This window comes from Leuresthes tenuis, unplaced genomic scaffold, assembly GCF_036924035.1.
Source record: "Leuresthes tenuis unplaced genomic scaffold, fLeuTen1.0.hap1 SCAF_3, whole genome shotgun sequence".
Classification (NCBI taxonomy): domain Eukaryota; kingdom Metazoa; phylum Chordata; class Actinopteri; order Atheriniformes; family Atherinopsidae; genus Leuresthes; species Leuresthes tenuis.
In genome coordinates, this window is record NW_027325357.1 from 10218310 (window position 1) to 10240625 (window position 22316).

Sequence of the window (22316 nt, forward strand, 5' to 3'; positions counted from 1 at the left end):
CCAGGATTTTTATTTCTCTCAAAACCACAAATGCACAAGTGAAAATCCAAGGGGTAATTAATTTTCTTGCAGCTATATATTTTCAACACTCTTATCCCACTGCAAATTGTGGTGCTGCCAAATCAAGCAAACTGGTAGCAGCACAGCTTTGAATTTAACCAGGTGCAGGTCTCTCTGTGTTAAGAGTAGAAGTCAGTTCATCTTAACAAACTGTTAAAGCCCCACTACGGCAGTTATTATTCTCCTTAAAAATTCATCTGTGTTCCTTAAAATGATACACTTTGAAGTTTTTGCCACAAAATGAAAACCCTTTCATGTTATTATGGCTTGGTACTGGAATCGGAGGCCTTTTTCACTCATTCAGTGAATGGGAGTCTATTAATGTCTGAATCGGCCCACATCTGCAAAGTTTACTTGTTCCTGACCTAATGCTTGACTCAGAGGTCCTGGCTATTTTGGCCACCAACTTGCCTTGCTTACAAGTTCAATGCCGAGTACTCAGGAGAGCAAGCTTGGCTAGCTTCCAGCTCCTGTTCAGCTAAACTCTCACTGAGAGATTTTAGTCACCTACACCTACTTAGTTTGTATGCTACTAAACTTACCTCAGTAAACATTGTTCTTTTTTCTTCATTTAACTAGGTCAGAGACTACACAAGTTTGGTTTTTATCCACAAGCATTCGTTAACGCAGCTTAAGCAGAATTCTTCTTTTGAAATGTGATTATATTCGGTGAAAGCTCAAAACCATTTGCTCTGTGGCTTCTTCCTCATTTATACTTAGGAACAGATTTTCCGTAACTTACACAAAACGCATCGATCTTATCTGTAACCAAGTTGTGCTGTTCGTCATGAAGATGCCCACAAGTGAATGTAACGTGGAATTAAAAAAAACTTTTAAAACCACTGTGAATAAGCTATTGGTTCGTGGGAAACTCTGCTGTAATACAGGCCACCAAAACACACTTTTTTCATTTCTCGACTTAAAAAAATACATCTATAAACATGAAAAACACATTGACCTCATATGTATAGTAACATGAACACTATGTGCCTGTGTTTTATAGGAAATAACTTCACACAGTTGGATTGGGGCTTTATTCATTTAATTTATTAAGATGCTACATAATCCAACCAGGTTGGGTTGTTTTTTGTACACCAGACTACTTGACTAGGAATATTGATCATTTTTTTCAGATAGACTTATTTATTTATTTATATACATACAAAACAGTATTTTCACTGCTTACATCGATCACGGTGATGGTCAGAGACTCCAGGGCAGGTCGGTGTAGTGTGTTTTACAGTCGAGCCTGGATCGATTAGTGTTTACACGTCATTATTTTTGTTTAAATCAGTTTTTCTTGGAGCACCCAATTGGTGGAGTTTACTGCATCAAAAGGCAGCGGTAAAGTCACATATATGAATAATAATCTGGCGTTCGGAAGTGTTCTTCTTGTGTAAAATGTTGTGATACTCCAACCAGGACACACTAAACAAGAACAACTTTGTGCAAGTACTGTATGATCCAGGTCTGATAACCCGAGACAGGACTGTAGCTCAGGTCTGCTCTGCCCTCCCTCTAAGCAGCAAGTCATCCGCAACCCAAAAAACTTTACAGAGATACAGTAGAAACACACACTCTTGTTTATTTATCATTTTCTTATCCACCAGATACATCGTTTTCCCCTACACTCAACAGGAAAAGATGCAGAATTGCTCCTGTTTTTTTCAGCATTATTCCTTTTTCTATCAACCGTTAACTAATTTTATTTGGATTAAGTGGGATGAAACTGATTATGTGATCAGTGAAAATTCAATAATATGTAAATTTGGAGTTGAAACTATTTGAGAAAGTGTCTTGAAAGTCTCACATGTTTTGACTTTCCTCTAAAAAGTGTGATCTTGTGATCCCCTCCGTGCTGTAGATTGACTGTATTCATTTTCCGCTTTAGCTTAAAGGAAAACAAAAACAAACAAACAAAAACCCACCAAAACTAAAATTGGAGTGGTCTGCAGAAAAACAAACCAACAACAGATAGCTAAAAACACTCATCTGATCTCTGCCCAAATAATAAACAGATGCCAACAAATGTGTGGCTCAATGGGAAAATATGAGATTTAAAAAAAAAAAGTTTGTAGGTCAGGACACTGTAATGGGACCTTTTATGGAACCATTCATTCTACATGCACCTCCTGTCCATCTTCAGTGTTTATGTTCTGTTATTGTACCTCCATCTTGGCCTGAGAATAACTTGCCCAAACAGATCACAAGGCAAGGCTTTCATCCAAATTGTACAGAAATGATCGAATCCACAATTAACCTAGCTGCAATATTCTCAAATGCTTCAACCCTTACGAAAGACAAAAAAAAAGTTTAAATAAAACCATTAAACTGTAGGAAAACACAAAAGAGAAAGGAAAAAAAATGTAGTTGTGCAAACCTACAATCAAATGACATAATCACCATTACAAAAGCAATTAAATTAGATTCAAAAGACCAGATGCAACACTGTGAATGCATGCAAATCAAACCCCCTTTGACAAGCGGGGAGGTGGTGAGCAGAGTGTGATAGATAATGGGAGTAAGGTAGGGTGAACAAAAAAAAAAAAAAAAAGGGGCACGATGAAAGAAAACACCTATGCTAGTGTTTCATACACCAATCAAGGTGTTTCTACAATCAAAGACAGGATTTTACAAAGCCTCTGATTGGAGGAGAAGGTGTGATAGCCCTGTGCGTAACCCCAACTGTGTGGATCGTCTCTGTGGTATATCCCTTCCTTAAAGGGAGGTTCGCTGGAAGGACACCAGGATATACTGTACAGCGGAGCCGTTACATATTCATTTACATTGGCGCTGGCCTGCGTCGTTTAGAAAAAGAAACAACGTTACACTACAATGACATTCGCACAGTTGCAAACTGACTCAATCGCACCAACACGACCTCGCCGGTGTAAGAAAATCTCTTGGTCTGAACAACTAAAGTTAAATCAAGCTTCCATCACCCCCCCGACTCCCACCCACCGCCCCCCAAACAACATCATCTGTATACATGAAACTTTGGGAAGAAGGCCAAAATGATTATGTGATGATTACGTAGAGGCAAGACCTGTAACAGTTTTTGTTCATAGGTTGACTCATTTTTTTCCTTTTGCTCTCACATTACCATTTCAATGTTGTACATAAATGAGACAGAATCAAAACTAGTACCACCCCCCACCCAGCAGACTTGGCATTTCCGATCCAAAATCCCAGATCCTGTTTGTTTTCATCCCACGAAGCATGCTGCGGCCAACCGAACTGCTGCGCTCTACAAGGCCAACTTGCCTACGATGACGCCCACCACAAAGAAGAGAACGAGGAGGGCCACCGTGCGGGCGGTCAACCCTTCATCTTTCTTCAAGGCGACTGAGGCATGCTGAGATGACATGACGTTAGTCTTCCTCATCCGGAGTCCATCATCCTCCTGAAATGAGGACGAGAAGGAGGGTAAAGAAAATAAATGAGAAATGATGCAAGGAAGTGCGTGGGAAGGGGATGATGGGAAGCAGCGGTGGGGCGGCAAAATTAAGAAATGAATGTGGAAAGACGAGTAACAAAAATTGATGTCAACAAGGGGTTAAGAAATGGTCAGTTTGTCAATCAGTTTGATAAGGCAGTATTCATTTATTAGTTCAGAGAAATACGATCTGATTAAATAACCAAATCCCCTGAGGAATACAGAAGGCGCCAGGCTTTAACACACTTCATTTCCCAGCAGCGGGTAGGGGGCTCTCTGTTAGTTTAATCTCAGCCGCAGGAGCAGCCAACAGTCGTTCTGCCTCTGGCAAGAGCTTAAAGGGGTGGAGGTGGTGGTGTTTGAGGAGAGGACAGCTCTTTCTTGGCCGCCTGTAGAGTGTATGTGCGTGTGACTAATGTCCAGCCAAACCTTTACGAAACCCAATTTTAAAGCTTACCTCACTGATTGTTGTGATTGATTGATAGCATACTTGATGTCTGTCACTGATTAAATGCAGTTTAACTTGAAGCAAGCCTCAAACTTGACTTACTCTTAAAAGGTGTTAGGGATGTCACTTCTTCCAGTGACGAGTTTGAAACAAATACACAATTCTTTGAACGTATTCGAGGGACATGAGGTTTGCGTGAGAAACCCTGCACACTTGTTTTCATCTGTGAGCCCGTCACAGAAATCGAGCAAAATGAGGGGAAGAAAAATGAACCGATGCTGTTCTTGAGTCATCATACTCACTCTGATTTGTTTGTTTTCTTCCCGTAGCCTCTGAGCCTCCATCTGCAGCCTCTTGCATTCCTCCATGATCTTTTTTACCTCCCCGTCATCCAGGGTGGAGCTCAGTGACTTTGCAGGCAGCGCAGAGGACTCCGACTTCAGCAAGCTGGACGACATCATCTTGTTGGACTCCATGTCATGCTGGAAGTGGGTTACAGAGAGACAAACTTTAAACAAATGCACTGATTGTTGCTGCTCAAATGCTAAGAGTCACAACTTTGTGTTTACATTTGGAGACTTGCACACAGGCGTGAAGGGACATGGAACCAATGTGAGTGAGTTAGGTACTTTTTAGAAGTAGATCGAGCTGGTTTCTATTAGCATTATCTCTGTTGAACGAACTCTGTGGCACACAGTGTCGACTGGTAGCCTTGGGAATGTATTGCAGCGCTCATAATGAATTGAAAACAACTACCGAGGGTCATTTTCCCTCCTGCTGTTCAAAAAGCTGGTAGACTAAGCCCATATCAGTGACGATATAATGTCTCTACAGCTGAGAGGAATCGGTGGTCTGAGAGGAATCACAAGAATAATAAACTACATGTCAAACTGAACAATGCAGCTCCTCTGAAGGGGTGTTGATCCCTCTGGCAGCAGCAGGGAGTGGAGGAGGAAAGTGGGACAAAAACGTTTAAAAGGAGGTAGGCAGGGCAATAAAATGGTGGCTAAAAAAGGATTAACAACAATGCTCCATACACAGAATCTCATTCTGACAAATATTAAGAAAAACTATGAGCTGCAGAGGAAAAAAAAGAAATTAAGGACATTACTCAGTGGGTGTGCGGTGCAAAAACCAGCAGTTTGATAGAAAATGTATGACATACCTACAATTGAAAATAGTTAGTAGTACCCTCCTTAAACAATCTCTTGCTGTCAAATCTGCAGAGACACTTAAAACCTGCACAGTAAGGAAAATGTTCGTATGCTCACCGTTTTTTCATTCTCCACCGGCATCTCAAAAACACACCTCAGCTTGGAGTCCATCAACTCCTCTGGCTTCGCCTCCTTCCACTGCAGAAAACCACGAGAAAAAAAACCCCAAGTGTACCAACATCTTATCCATCTCATTACAGCACTGTGTAAAAACCTCTAAAACAACATCTCCTCAGGTTGTCAGATACGCTGCTGATCTATAAAACAACGTATTATTGGAAATGTGCGATAGTTTGAACAAAGCACAAAATTAAATCTACAGGTGGAGTTAGCTGCTGACTGCACTTGACAGGTGGAGAGAAAGAGAGAATACAATTAAAGGAACCTAATTATTATTTTTGTTTAATGATTGTGGTGTTTTTATTCTTTCCTTGCTTCCTCTAAAATTAAAATTCATTACTGGTACTGAGAGGCAGTATTAAAAGAATAATAAATTAACCAAATCATGATTAATAAATATAAAAATAAGCGCAACGCTTTTTGTAAAAATGTCTCAAAGCAATCATTTTGGACTTGATGTTAGTCAGGAAAATTTGTTTTTAATATTTTATGAACAAGACGCCTTCGCACTATAAAGAGCATCCAGACGGTGACATTTCTACTTCAATGACTGTGATCTACAAAATCACATAAAATCTCCTAAACAAGTTTAAATCAAAAGTTTAACCAGTTAAAATCTTGATAAAAAAGGCTTCTCTTGGAAATAAGCACTAAATATGTGGAAATATTTGATTTGATTTGTGAGGTTTTACAATGCTTTTGTGAGTATTGCGTTTTCTTAATAATTTCTGTGGTTTTAAATATTAACTTTGCCTTTATTTAACTTTTCATAAACAAAAGGACATCTGTTCTCTTCATCATTTCCTGACTTCATGCATACATGCAGCGTGAGATAACGGACATAAATGTACCATCAGTGGCGCTGTCACGCTTTCAGTGTGACAGCCATAAACTCACTAAAGCTCAGCCTTCGTATATCGTCTTTTTTCTAAATGCCGACTCAAACCCAGGTTGGGATAGGCAGGTAAACTCAGCACAGTTACACTCACGGTTGAGTCAAACTGCGGTTACAGTTTCGCTTCTGTGGGAGATCATGATATATATATATATATATATATATATATATATATATATATATATATATAGGTACAGCTGAATTCACTGAATAAGTGTTTACTTTAAATTATGTGAGGAGTGTATAATGGTCTTAATGGGCTGATTTTCTCATGCGTTTAGCCATCTGAGAAAAAAATAACAACAAAGAAACCGATAAGTATAAAAATATGTGAATAAGAGCAGCGTTCTTGGGAATTCGCCTGTTTTTACCAAGAGATGCAAAAAGATAGAACTGTGGAGCATGTATAGAGCGTCTGGACCCATTTAAGTGTGGTTGAGCATGTACATGCAGGGGTAAATTCAGGCAAAAATTCAATTATCTGGGGGTGTTCCTCCGGTTTGGAAAAGCTTCATTCGGTACGATTTTGGTTGAACTAACGTGTTTACATGCCGTGCAAAAGTTCAGCTTTGGCTATCCTAACACAATCATTTAAAAACATGCCCACAGTCTCTCATTACACTGAAACTCAAAGTATGTTTCCTCTGTCAGCTTGAAGAGGAGGCAATTATAGCTTCTCAAAGTATATAGAGTAAAGCATCCAGGGACACTCACCACTCCCTCCATGTCGGTCATGTCAGGAGGTGCTACCATGGACTGGACCATGAACTTGTGTTTGCTCTTTTCATTGGGATCGTAGTCAAAAGGCTGCAGCATTACTGAAAAACAAGATGAGAGTCACCGTCAGTAAGAGAAGGAAAACATTCATCCTGCTCACCCGAGGTTATGTTTTCAGAATGCTGTCTAACTTTTCCCCTCAGTTTCAAAATGTTGAAACGGTGCTACATCAAAACAATGATGCTCTACAGAATTGACTTGACTGGCTGCAACATATCATGTGGTGCATCTAGAACATTAATGGGATCAGAGAGATGGAAAATACTGACCATTTCGATTATTAATGTGGTACCATCAGCGTAAGATCAACTGTATGTTAACAACGTGCTTACCAACAAACAGATGTGCTAATTCACCTTTCACTAAAGCTTAATACTGATCAAAGGTTTGCACATTTGACTGATGTTGTGAAGATAGACATTTTTCAACAAATTATTCCTTTTCACAGGATAGATTACACTAGATATAAACATAGAACCGTTATGGATGGCAAAAAAAGTGGGTTTTTTGTTGACAAAAATGCAGAGAAAAGTTAATGGTCACAGTAACTTTTATACTAGTAATTTCATTTTGAACTTAAAGTAGAAATTAAACAAGAAAAACCTACATTTGCATAGTTCTGGTTAGGTCATTCTGGATAGATGCAGCTTTTTTTTTTAATTTCCAAAAATTGTCCATCCTGATTATCTAATTTAATCAAATCGTACTTGCACAAATTATTACTGCCATGGTGTATTTAGCATGTTACTGAATTAGAATAATTAGCAAAAACCCTAAATTAAAAAAAAAAGAAGAAGCTCTTATTCTTTGTTATTTATTCTTATTCAGGCACGTTTGTCGAGGCTTGAAACAGGATTTCCCTCATAGAGTTAGTATAATCTCAAACAGCCTCAGTTTTAGTCCCTCATTTTTCGCAACTCAGTCATCATGGGAGGAAAAAATATGTGTACTGTTAGTATCATCTACAGAGACTGCAGTGAACAGGTAAGATTTGCAAGTGAAGCTCAGCAGCATCAAAACATCTGGTTTCCCCAAGTATAAAGACTTGAATGCCAGCAATTAGCCCAAGCCTTGTATTTTCTTTGCAAACAACTTACCATCCTTCTCCCTTACCCAACTTGTGTGTTCACTCTTCTGATTAAAGAGGAACTGGTGAGAACAAAATAACCCTGTATTTGTCAAACTGTAAGCGAGGGCCTCCCCATGTTCGAGACGCTGGACTTGCCCGTGCTGCTCAGAAAAAGTGGCAGGAATGATTTATTTATGTGTTCATGTTACCATGACAATGATACAATGACAGATCTGCAAATACCCTCGGGGGTAATCTTTCTAACAGCTTCTAAGCCTTTTTTCTTTTCTTGCATTAAATATAGCCCTAACAAAAAGCAGGTGTGGAGTTGGAAAACAACTTCAGCCTTTCGCCACACCAGTCCTTGCAGTCAGTGGTGTTATTTGATGTCATTCCAGTAACTGAAAAGGTATTTTAGAGCTGTAACAGTGATTTATAATGATCACTTTCTCATGTTGTCAAAAAGGTCTGGAATAGCTATGAAGATAGAAATGGCTTTAAATGGCTAATGGTTTCTGTCCCTTGACTACAAGTTTTAAATCAGGATGTAATTGAAAGACACATTTTGAAGTAATTCCCAACCATGTCTACAACGCCTGCATGATTCTTTGGCTTTCACCTAAACAAGTGAGCTAAATTCAAAGCTAGCCTGGCTATCAGCTTGGCTTTCATATACGGCACATGCCAGTTCTCCCTAGAGTAGTGTTGTGCACAATTTCAGCAATCAGTGTGGCTCAATATTGCAAATCAAAAACAGACGGTATGAACAGATTGAGAATGTCCTGTTTCAGTCAGTCCTAATTTGCAAAGCCATCCAGCTCGGGTCCACAGAGACAACGCCAGTGAATGGAGGCAGGAAAACATGCAAGTTTCTTTCAGGAACAAAGAATAATGTTAAAAGGTCCAGGCCAAAGCTTGTGACGGGAAAAAAACAGGGCCACCAAAAGGGCGGAAGTCACTCAAATCATCTTTCACATACAGCCCTTGAAAACACCTTTAGAAAGAGCTACTTCTGCTAATGGCATGATTCAGTACTCCAACTTCAAACTGGGCAATCATTAATAAAACACACAGAGGCCAGATATAGTAAACACAGTCCTGGTAATCACCAGCTTTCTTGTTTAAGATGAATGACGCCATTAGAGGGGTGAGAGCAGTAAGAAAACTTTAATTTCCTGTCACTAATTAATTGTGTCCTTTGAGAAATTCTGTTCACAACAGAATTCCCAATTACTTTACATTGAAGTGCTTACAGAGGTAGACCCTTGGCTCCTGCTGAGTAAGCGATTCTTACAAGGCCTGCAGAAGATTATCAAATAAGAGTTGCTTTAACCTGATGAAAACTTATCTGTAATTTGGTCCATTAACTGTCAAGAAAGGCTTATAAATGTAAACCTCAAATTTTAAAGCCATCATATTGTAGTCATAGTAAAAGTTGGAATATCTAAAGTGATTTCTTTGCATCCTACTGATAAGTTTCTTGGTTGCAAATATTACTGGGTAAAGAAAAATATAAGATTAAAATATTTTAAGTTGTCTGTGCTTTACTGCTCCCCTGTTTGACAATGACAGCATGGTGGCACTGTTGATTTCACTGGACTCAATAAGTAAAAATGTCTAGAACAAGGCTACCTTTCAATCTGTAACATTTCACAAAAACAGTTCAAATTAAAGAAAAAAATAAGTCACATCTAATGTAAGTTTGCTTTATAAAAAAAAATAAATAAGCCACGGCCAGCTTAAGCTAGATTTATAGTTGTCCGGAACGCTGCCAGCGTAGATGTGACGTCTTTCATTGAGCATTCAAAGTTGTGTCGAGGGAACGCGTTGCTCTGCAAATCTCCATGCCGGTAAGGGTGTGTGGCTGTGTGTTTGTGTGGTTTCAGGGGTTATGGCCGAATCCTTGCTTTTTCTTCCGGTCACAGTTAACAACAGTAAACAATGGCAACCGAGGTGGAGCAGCTGTAGTTGCAGTTGGAGCTCATCAATATTGAAGAACGAATGCTTAAATTGCAAATGTTGAAGCGCAGGCGACAGAGAAGACGTTCGCAGGGGTGGTCTGTACGACCAGGGCTGAACGGGGCTGAACAACCAGTGTTGAACAAATGCACTTTAGATCATTTCGAATGTCAACGAGCTTCTTCGCTGTATACAGACATTAAGACTGGAAAAAGTAACTGCCGGAAATTACGTTCTGAGCGGACCAATCACAGCTCTTACAGCCCGTATCGAGGCGACATGTAGCTAGGATTTTTGGGAGGTGCACGTCAGGCTACAGCGGAGGGGTAATCGTCGTCGCTACTAAGTACCGACGTCGTCGACATCACGCAGGACCATAAACTACGACTTAGTCTGGAACTGATCATATCAGGCACATTTATATGACATTAGTGAGTGCCATTCCAACTAAAACCAGACTTTTAAACGGATGTAGGCATGTTGGTCTGCCCATAAATGGACAAAATTGAGCTTCTTAAAAACTGAACCTGCACACCCAGATAATGCAGTTCGGCACTGAATCATCCTGCATGTTAGGAGTCAACTAGACTCAAATGGGCCAATGCGCTCTGCACATGCTACAGATATAACACGTGGCACTACAGGCGTTTTCACACATGAACACCGGAGATGTTCAGGAGAATGTGGAGACAATTTGGTCTGGACTTTTTCTGAAGTTGCTGTTCACACATGTACTTCTGCAAGAGAAGCACAGGAGGCAAGACATGGTGAAAAACATACACTGTGCAACACATTAAGAATAGCAACTGAGGCTTATTCTTATGTCGATTTCAATATTCTATCGAGTAACAAATGGAAAGCCACATAAGGTTAATAAGAGAATATTAGAGTATCTTTTACTCGCCCAGACACTTGCAAACTTTCATTTAACGCTACGAAAGATTAGCCGCTACGTTCTGATCTTTTGGTTAATGCTTTATTCCGATTCACTGCTCAGACTCGACTTTATGTTGGACTGGTCACATTACTCTTTTTAATGTGGCCAATAACAGATTTCAGTGTGAACTGTCCTGTACTGAACCGCAGTTAAAAAAACAACACAGACGCCATGACGCCACATCCATCATGTTGAATAAAGACCGACACAGACATGTGGCGACTTCTGCCAGTGTAGAATTGTGACGAACGTCAATCGAGAATAACGTAAAAGTCGCCTGAATACTACACAGACCGAGGTCGCATTGAAAAAAATCCGATCTGTATCCGATTTATTACCACATACTGAATAATCGGATACCACGTGACTTGCTTAACTCTAGTCAGGCGTGTTCTCACCACAGGTTGGTACTTTGGTCGAGCACGTGGCACTTGCTGTTATCTGTCAGGACAGTAGCATCGGCCTTATTCACTCAGGGATTCAAAGGAACATTACACAGACTCTGTACTGAAAGGCTGGCAGGGTAAAGTCACTTTGATTCCCCTGACTGATTTGGACATTTCCCTTCCCCACATACAGCTCCTCTAAGTATTGTCTTAATAAGCTTAATAAGGTGAATGTGTGACAACGGCTTAAATCTTAAGGCTTCAACCTTATCAGCAACAGTAACCTTGTCACACTGAGTCAGAGAAACTAGAAAGAGAACAGGGTGTTTCCTGAGCACAATGTTCAGCATTGCTCAAACAAAAGCCCAGTCACAGATCAGCAAACCTTCAGAAAAATAACAATATGGGAGCGAAGAAGAGAGTTTAGTCTAGCAAAGCTGTGCAGATAGAGGCCTGGAGAGAAACTCACCAAGAGCAAACTATCATAAAACATGCTGAACTTCAGACTTCTCACGGTAGAGGCCTTTTGAACCCCTGATTGTGCTCTCTTGAGTCCGTCTCATTCAATTAATTTCAAATGGAAGAAAATAATAACTACACACCACCGGGCCTTTTTCAGGATGAGAAATAACCCGTGAGTCACCGGCACTTCAATCAAACACATTTACAAAAGAAACAGCTTCCACTTCAACAGCGGAGCTTTGTTATGAGAATCAAATTGATGGGTAAAAAAGCTAATGTGGCCTCTGAAAATGAGAAAAGATCACACAAGCTCAGGGCCATGTGTGACTCTCAAGCAGACATGTTTTATGAAAATAGACTCAGTTATGACAGCTGAATTAATCTCTTGTCCAGTCATAATATATGCCCATCGGAGATGAGTATATGGACAAGTTAATGAAGTTAAAGGAACTATCCAAAGCTGTCCATAGTATTTCATACAAACTTCTGACATATTTCCACAATAAGTTCAATATCTGTAGACTCGAGGCTTTTTACAACATTCATGTCACATAGTTTTCCTCTTGGATGCTGCTAATGCCAGTTGAGCTCAACAACATTCCTACGGTCATGGCTGAAATCAGCATATAGAGTTACAGCACAGCTGATGTACAAAAGCACTGTGTGTGAAACCTTTGCTAAGCCAGCAAACAAAACTTTATGGGTTTGTAGGTATTCTGCGGTAGACATTTATCTCTTACATTCAAGCCAGTGGATCTCTGTGAAGCTTTTGTGCTTCCTTGTCACGAGCATACGGGCCAGAAATACTGGACAAACTAGACTGCAACAAGCAACAGAGCTTATACAACCTTATGAAACAGAGGATGTAGAAGAGCGAAAAAGATGAACAATACTTTTGTCTGAACATATGGTGTCAGGTTGCTCAGGGAAAGAGTATTTATGCTTTCAGAATAACAATGACTGAAACACATAGAAACTATCTTTTCCACAAAAAAAAAAAAAGCTGCTCAATAGTGCTACAGAGTACAAGCAAAGCTTCAGCATTTTGCCATTTTTTAAAAACACGCTGGTCCTCCTGAGGCAGTTGTTGCACAGCTTCTGTGATTAAAAGGTCCTGCACACCCTCAAAGTCGTTTTGATAGGTCAGACCACATCCAAAGTGTTCACGCAAATGAGGCTCATCTCTGTTAGGCGATGTTTTGTGAGTACAAACATCAAAGAAATCAATTTAATCGACTCTAGGCTGCATTGAAGGCAACAGGTATGATGATGATCATGGTTACTAACAGCAACCGTAATCATGTTTTTGTAAGTGGGACAACAAGTCATGTGAAGTATGTCTTAGATAATCGATGTTGATAGTATTTTGACATACTGTTTATTTGGTGATTTAAAAGGGAAATTTCGCACCGGACGAGAGGAGGGATATACTGGGAAGGTTTGTACACACCCACTTACACTGAAAAATGTCTCATCAAGCAAAAGAGGTAAGACCATCGAAGCAACTTGAACATGGGTGTGTTGGACTTTAAATATACCTATTTTTGTTCCCCATTAAAACAACACGTGCGTTTAATTTTAAAAAGGCACATTTCCTGTAAAACAAGAACCCCACACATCATTATTAACCTGTCAATTGCATTGCTTTGATAATTCTATGAAAGCTTGAGTGCTTGCTGAAAACAAAAATAAGTTACAGAGCACGCCTGTAAATTAGCCAATGTGACTACATTTTCAGAAAAGTGATCTTGTTTAGGGACTCGAGCCTGTGACCCCTGTCGGCCTAATAAGGGTGAAAAATGACGGAAACTGACGGAGTGGACTCAGTTGGTTTGTCACCCACTGCTGACTGCAGGCACCGGTGACACAGTTTGCAGTTGTTGACACCAGATAGGGGGGTTGTAAAATGAGTCTGTGGCTGTAAATGGCAGAGGTGGGACAGTATGGAAACATTAGCCTGCCTCTCCTTCTTAAACTGCATGAGTGGAAATACAGCCTGCAGGGAGTGACTTTACTGTGGGGACAGGAAATTTCCTGATAATTGTGTAGAAACTCCTTTATGTATTTTTTCCAAATGAAGAACCAAATGAAAGTCACAGATGTTATGAAATTAAATATTTCTAGCCACAGGTGTTACAATTATACTCCCATTTAAAATATTTCAGGCTGCTGGACAAATGATTTCATCGAAAGCAGCAATTCATTGCTAAAGCTAGCTGTTGGCAGACTGTAGTCTGTTGTCTCACTACTTTATTTGTACCTGAGACATTGATTGAGGTTCCGGCATCGATGATTCCACTGTTTGGCCGCACACAGTACCGGCGCGGCGCTGTCGTCTTCACCTTGAAACACACATTCCTGTCTGTAGGGTTGGAGAGCTTGAGATTTGTAGTGATCACATCTGAGAACGGACCTGCGAAAAAAAGTAAACATAAGTGAGACTTAACGTATATTTGCATATTTAGTCAAAGAGAAATTGAAGAGGTCTTCCAGAAAAAAAATCCAAAGAGAACCTTGTCAGAATGTTTTATGTCCTCTAATGTAAATAATGTTAATCTCAATCATTGATTGAACTAAAAAAAGAAGGATAAAAGACCCTTAAGGCCAGACATCAACTAAATCTTCACAAAGATCCTCAACAGAGGGGTTACAGTCTCCCTGACCACACACACACACTGATTTCCAAATACCATTCCTCAGTCAGATAGCTCGAATGCCAAGCGCTGGGAAAACAAGGTAAATCAAACAAGACCAATGGAGAATAAACCTGTCACTGACACACTAACTCAAACAAGCTTGTAGTACGTCTGAGCTGGAGTGTGAGAAAGTGAATTATTAATCAAAACAAATGAGTCAACTGATCAAGATTCATCAAAATCTACATCCATCATATCCTAGAACAGAAAAACAAAAAGCTACAGGGCACACACAGTTCTTTACCTAAATAAAAAGTACTTCAAAAAATACTTTTAAATTGTGTATATAAAGCAGGAACAAGCTAACTGGAACTTTTTAGAACCATGGTAATATTAGAGTGAACGAGGTGGTCCGGTACAAGTGGGTAAAGTCCATCATACAGTACTGTGGCTAAGTCTTGAGGCACCTCTCACATCTTTACATTTTGCTTCCAGGAAGCTCAACTTTCTCATAATCTTTTAATCTGGTCTTGTGCAGTAGTTCTCCATGCTTGCTCAAGACTGTAAATATGTGACATGTGTGCCAACATGTTCAAATGTGGTCTGTCAGGGTCAGACTGGATGTGACTTTAATGTTAATAAATGCCATCTAACCCTCATTTCACCTGACATTTGGCCACTTGTGGTTTTACCACCAATTCAAATAATTTGTCTTTTGAAAGTTTGAAGGTTGCCTGTTAATAATCAGCACAGGGCTCCAGACCAACGTTCTACTAGTAGCACTGACACACCAGCACAACATTTAGAAGTTCAGCTTTAATTGATCACTGGAACGCCATCATATTTTTTCCATCTTGAGTGCATCTTGACAGCCCAAACGTGCACACACGCACACAGATTCTCGGTCCCACCTGGTGCACTTGTGTGCCTAGTTTTAACATTTCAAATGCACAAAAAACAACTAAACTGTCGCAGCCTGAAGTTATACAACTCCATCCTTTCATTCACATTCTTCCACTTATCTGAGGTCAGGTCATGGTAGGAAACCCAGAAATCCCCAACGGCATTCTCCAGCTTCTCCTGGGGGGGATCCTGAGACGTTCCCAGGCCAGAAGGGACATAAAACCACTCTTGTGAGTACTGGGTCTGCCTTGGAGTCTCCTCCCAGATGGATGTGCCTAAAAAAAAACTTCCAAAGGGAGGTGACCAGGAGGCATCTTAATCAGATGCCCAGAGCAATGCGGGAGGAACAGCGACTCCACAACAAGCTCCCCTGGATGTAGGAGTTCCTCACCTGGTCTCTAAGGCTGAGCTCAGCCACCCTTCAACTAATTTCAGTCGCTTGTATCCACAATCGCATTCTTTTGGTCACCACTCGGTTCTTGTGACCACAGGTTAAGGCTGGAACGTAGATTGACCAGTAAATGGAAAAATTTAAGTTTCAGCTCAGTTCCTTTCACCCCAATGGACCAGTGCAACACCCTCGTTACTGCTAACGAAGTCCCGATCCATCTGTCCACGTCTCGCCTCATTCTATCAACCCTCATGACAAAAAAGGCCACAACCCGAGGAGATCACTTCACTCTGCTCTGCAGTATCATGTTGGTCAGAAATGAACCATTGTAAATAAGCTGAAGACACAAACAAAGCCATCTGTTTCCTTTAACATTACGCTCTAGATTGATGATATCTACACCGCTTGATTAAAAAAATAAATGATAAAAAAAAATAAAAATCAACTGACACTAAAAACCTTGGTAGTTTGGGCAAAAATGTACATGCTTCTCCTACCAAGAACAGGGCAGCAAATGTCGTTTGGCTTTAACTAATTAGAGCTATCATTTAAGATTCAGCCCACATCTCGTGAGGCTCACACAAGGCCAGTTGCATTACATTGCGGATTTGTCAATAATGCAGAAAACATCAGTCACAGCAAAATACCCAGAGTGTGTGTTCCTATAGGCAGGGTTTGAATTTAGGCCAGTGGCTGCAGATATTTCTCAAACGCCTGCAAATTCAGCACTTACAATGGGGACATTTCCACCCACATTCCCACAACATTTCGGTAACATTCAATAAGTACAGGCACTGATGGAAAACACCAGAAAATGGATCAACTTGTGCCCTGGAAGATAGGTTTGAGTATGTGTCCTCCTTTGCCGTCTACAGAAGGTTAAGAGCTTCCTATTCTACTGCAGCATCTCTCTCTAACATATTTGCAGAAAGTTTTCTTACATATGAACATGAAGACATCTGATTGTCCAGGGCTGCACCCCTGAAGCACGAGGACTTCATTTTGGTTTCTCTGTATTTCATACAGGCAGTATACTTTACAGTATACTATACTTACTGCATATGTTCTGCACTAGAATCTAATAAGAGCTTTCTTTTTTTCTTTTTTTTTTTTTTAAATATACACATTTTTTTAAATGCTTAACTAAATCCAATACACATCTTATAACTGTGTAACTGTAACTGTGTGGAAAGTGCTCTATTACAGCAGATGAATAAAAATGCAAGTAAAAAAACAAACAACAGAGAAGCTATCGTCAATACAATTTATTTTTAAAGACACAATTGGTGTGTTCATATAAATTATTCAGAGTGTAATACCATGGAAATGGGGCTGGGGGGGGGGGGGGGGGGGGTAGCAACAACAGAAGGATTAACACTCTCAGTACATTTATCTGCACTGGTAAGTCGAGCTACGTTTATAAGTCATTCAATCGGACAACTGTTCCTGTTACGGTACACAAGCAGTGGGTGAGAGTATTTCCAACTCCTGAGATTATAAGGAGTCCAAGGTACTTTTGGACCTTGAACAATGCTAAAGGAGTAAAGAAATATGAAGACAAGAGAAAGACGACAGCGGAGGAAATAACCACCACATTAACTTAGCTGACAGATACTACCACCACTTAGCCTAACTACTGTATCCAAATTGAAACTGAGCTGCTTAAACTTAAACAGGAAATGCATATAAGGCAATTTATTGTCTGGGGTCCAGTAACTTAATATTTGCTCAAGTTAAACTGAAAATGATCAATCACTACTCAATGAGGGGACCCTTGAGCAATAGTCCTCGAGGACTTCATGTCGGTTTGTGAGCCCAAATGAAATTTTCTTCTCTCTCTTCAACTTGCTGCTCACATACTAATAAATATAGTGAAGACAGAAGCTTTTCAGACCATTTCAGCTTTTCTACATTTTGTTAAATTTCAGACACATCTTACAAAAAACAGGTTTACAGTGAGATATCAAATTATCAGCATTATCAGCAGAACGAATATACACATCACTGATTATTAAAAGAGTAAAGTCCAAAGCATACAACCTACAATATTTGTTATCAGTCAGAATAAATGGACTCCTCGTCCTGATGAATCAACACTGACTGACATTTATCCACTCCAATTTATTTAATGAAAGTGGTAGTCGTTACCAGGAATAGTTTTTCATATATGTCTATATATACAGATTTTATGGTCAAGCTCAAGCTCAACTTCTTCATTTAAGTAGAAATGTCTTTTCTGGCTTAGAGAAGAAGATCCAAACCTGATCCTAGTCTAAAAAGAGCTGATTGGATGAGCTCAACCTGAGAATACTGCGCACAATAGTAAAAAAAACTGTTTTGTACAACATGGTGTAGGCTTATCTGCTGCTTATGACAAAGACTAGTCAAAATCTGTTGGCCATGAGAGCCATTTCATGAATGTGAGTCATAAGAAAAGTACAAAACACATCTCTAATCCGACTAATGCACTGACCCTGAAGAAAGTCCACACTAAAGTGTCTTCTAAGAAGCTAATCAGCACATTTTGTGCAGTGTGCATCCTTGCCAACATCCCTCAACTCAACAAATGTCATTCTTTATACCCGGCCTCCTCACAGTTACTCCTGTTTTTTCTGGCAACAGTTTCTCCATTGACAGGACACTGCAGGGACTGTGTAACAATAGCTAACTGGCGAGAGGTTGTCGCTCCTGTTTTTTTCCACAAAACTCTGGCAAGAACACACCTAATTCATAGTTGAGCACGTAAACAAATATGTGCTATCAAATTGTGCTATCAAAGCGAATAAAGTGCCCACAAATTTAAGATCAGAAAGTATACAATACTGTTTTGGTTTAAAATAATTTTGAGAAAAGAACAAAAGTACTAAATAACCTTTCTATGAAACCAGCATTTCTTATTCAACTAACCTTGCGTTTTTTATTATAAGATTACAAACCGCTCATATCAGACTGGCCAAAATTAATTTATAATTAATCAAAGTATAGCTCTCTAACAAAGCCACAAATGAGCCTACCACAGCAGTCGTTTCAGGATTAGGATTAGGTTTGCTGTTAAGAGCAGTATGCTCACACTGCTGGGAAACATGGAGCTACATCAGAATTAGCTCGCACACTAGATTCAAGATAAAGTTTCAGCTCAGCAAACATTCGGAGGAACTGACACTTCCCGTCCCCGTTGAGCAAACATAGAGAGGAAATTTAGAACTTCACAAGCTTGGCTTTACATCTGAATGATTTTAATGAAAGGGACTCGAGCCACGCCGACTGTCGGACACCTGATCCACCGTTTCCTGAGACTTTTTCAGGATAGCATCCAACTCAAGAAAACCACAAATGATACGTAAAAACTATTAAGAGAAGCAGATATTTAAAGCTGCTCTCACACAAAGTTAGATTTTACTAACAGCAGATAGAGAATGCGGCCATTTTTGGTAAAGTTCTGTTAATATTCTGTCAAATTAAAAAGTAAAAAGGTCCAGTGGCTAACATTTCAGAGTATTTGGTCTACAGATGGTCTGCACTAGAGCCAAGTTGAAACTAACAGACCTAGTCCTTATTTCCTGAGGTTTCACACTGCGTGCCTACACATTACTTTGGGCTTGAGGATATGCATGTGATTTGTGGTATTGTCTAGTGTATTAGGATACATAAATCCTTCTGTCTTGTTAACAACTAAGCATTAACACACATGATAACAAAGTTTACATAAAATACTGTGCAAAGATTTAAGGCTTGAGGATTAAATTCTTATCCAAAGTCATAAAGAGCCACAAGGAAATACAAGGAGAACAGGGAATCCTGCAGGAGATGTTATGGTCTTCACAGCCAAGTCTTAACATCACAAAAGTGAGTCTAGGATTACATAAAGAGATACTGAGACAAGATAAATCCATAAAAAAAAAAATGGAGCAAGGTCTCCTACCTCCGAAATACCTTCACAGCTGATCAAAAATGGACATATCAAAACTATTGCTTCAAAGGAAAAAGTGGTTGATTTTGGTTTTGTGTTTTCCACATTCTGTATGACGTTAAACTATAAATAACAGAAAAATATTTATTGCATTTGTTAAGCATCTCCGCTTTACATTTGTACGTCTTACACAAATGAAACATAACAACTTCCATAACGAAGAATCTCAAAAAATGCATCCGGTCACCAGCCCTCTCTACAGCTTGATGGTCATTTACAAGTCAAAACAAACTATTTGTTTTAGAGTTAACAACTACTACAAAAAATGTAATACATGATTATTTTTGCCTATTTAGCTAAAGTTTGATACAGATACTCCAATTGTGTCATAGTTGTTCCAGAAACTATAAATAAGCCTAATCACAGCACTGAGGGACACATTGCTTTATTTTGAGTTTGTCCTGCAGACGAGTATGTAACTCCATCTTAAAATAATATATATAAGTAAATAAACTCACTTTTTATATATTTGCATACTCAGTGAGAACAATGGAGGCAGAGAGCTGGAAAAGTTCATTTTCATTTTCATTCATTCATTTTCCACAATTTAATGGCCTTATCTTTTGATTGTTATTGATTAACTCAACCTGGAGTTTAAAGTGATTATGAACAGGGTTAAAAACGTGAATTATTATTCGAACACAGCTTCTCTTTGCACAGCTGAAAGAGGCCATGGTGCATTCCTGATTCTACACTCCAAAAGAGGAAGATGAGGAAATAACATAGACGCACAGATTATGTTATTTCAAGCAAACAACATCATCACCTAATTGCTGTCTTATTTCTTGTGAGGAAGCGCAATCAACTTATTTTATTTTCAATTACAATTGTGGATTCCAACAATGATGAAAACAGGATAATCAAGATAAAGCAACAATCGTGAGGACGCTTTTGATTTTTTTTTTGTGCGTTCTACATTACAGCACAAGCTTTTCCTTTAGAGTCCGAATCCTTCAGCCCTCTTTTCAATCCCCCCCAAATCTTTGCCAGGATGCTGCAAGATTAATTCAGCTAAAGCCAACGTGATAGAAAGGTAAAAAACTATCTATCTGTTTGGGAACACTTTGATTGCAAGGAGTCTAATGAGGATCAACATCTTTTTTTAATTTAAAAAGATGAATCATTTCAGAATGTTTGCTGACAAAATCCAAACACACAAACATTTTATATAACATAACCCAAGTACTGATTCAATATTTTTTTTATTTTAGCCACAATCATGCAGCTCTTATTCAATTAGTGATCAATCAAATCAGTTTTGGTGAGAGCTTGGTTTAAAGCTCTTCATTTCAGTCGCTATTATGTCAAGCAGGGTCATCATTCCTTGTTGCTGTTGAGCTTTTTGAAAAGTGTAATAATTATCATTTGAGCGTCACAAACCAAAAATTACTGGCTACATTATATTTTGGACACTCCTGGGTTATCTACAAACACACTCCTCAAGCGTGGCAACATTTGATTGTATCAAACAACTGAAAATAGTATGCTATCCATCAGCATCTTAGTCATAAGAATAAACTTTATTGTTTCAAACGGTGGGAAAGCTGTTTAATCTGTTGAAACAGGGATACAATAGTACCGTAAGTGTTTATGTAACATCATTCTGGCCTTAAGCAACGTGACATTTTGCAACCAAACGCCAAGCCTAACTAAGATGTCCGTTAGTAATTGTAAAGCTCAAATGATAAGGGTGGTAGGCATGGCAATGGTATTAAATAACAGCGGTTGCCCAGTAATTCCGTTCTGTGAGCTGTCAACTTACTAGATGACAGCTGCCTGGCCAGCAAAGCGAAACAGCCAATCAGAGAGCCGTCTAATGGTAGCTAGCTAGAACTGCTAGGGATGTTATAGCTTATGAGCACTGATATTCTGTGAAATTATGGTGGAAAATGACATAGTCACCTAATAGCAATTAACTTTATTTTCAAGCAGGTAGACGTGTCATGTCTTGTAGGAGTAACTTGCTTTAGAGGCAGCTGCTGCAGGAGAAATGTGTGACAGGGCCTGGCTAACTTAGCAGTTTAAGCTAATCCAGCTAGCTAGCTGCCAAGCTGTCAGTTGACCTGCCGTCCTTTCAGAGCAGTCTTCGTCTTTCCACACTACGGCTATATTGTCAAAATATGTACTGCAGCCTCTATCCGGTTTGGCTATCCAAACAGTGAACAACCCCCCCGCTTCCGAACCGTGCTGGCACTGGCAGAGGCAGCCCCCCCTTCCTCCTCTCCTGTCCACTGCCGGGCCCTCCCCTCTTACCTCTGAATTTCAGTTCGTGCTGAGGCTCCAAGAGCAGAACCTGTTCCGGCCTGGCCATATCCCAACAGCTGGAGCGGGGTTATCTCACTGCAACCAGTTCCTATCGGCTACCCCAATCTTAGGATATTGTTGAATGCTGCAACGTCAGCAGGGTTGTTTTATCAATGAATTAGCAGTGGATATCCCGGTCCCCCGGTCACAAGTGCTACTCGAGCTGCTAAAGGCTGCTGTGATGCAGCAGGAAGGGAGTCAGCTTGGTGACGTCACTGCCTCTGCAAAGTCTCCCGGTGGGGAGGGGTGAAGACGGGTGAGGAGGTGATGCCGGGGTGCACCAAGGGCTGTCTTTAGTTTAGCCCTCTTTCATTTTTAGGAAACCTGAACCCAGAATTTGGACGTGGCT

General features: G+C 39.8%; 1 protein-coding gene across 1 annotated transcript; it reads right to left on the bottom strand.

The window, feature by feature from the left end:
- Positions 1 to 1085: 1085 nt before the first annotated feature.
- Positions 1086 to 22172, bottom strand: vapb (VAMP (vesicle-associated membrane protein)-associated protein B and C). The gene is made up of 6 exons (XM_072381736.1): positions 21917 to 22172; positions 14024 to 14176; positions 6888 to 6991; positions 5216 to 5296; positions 4247 to 4426; positions 1086 to 3463 (listed from the first exon to the last, which is right to left on the bottom strand). Exons 1-6 carry the CDS (start codon positions 21972 to 21974, stop codon positions 3308 to 3310), a joined length of 732 nt encoding a protein of 243 aa, XP_072237837.1. The 5' UTR covers positions 21975 to 22172; the 3' UTR covers positions 1086 to 3307.
- Between the last annotated feature and the right edge of the window lie 144 nt (positions 22173 to 22316).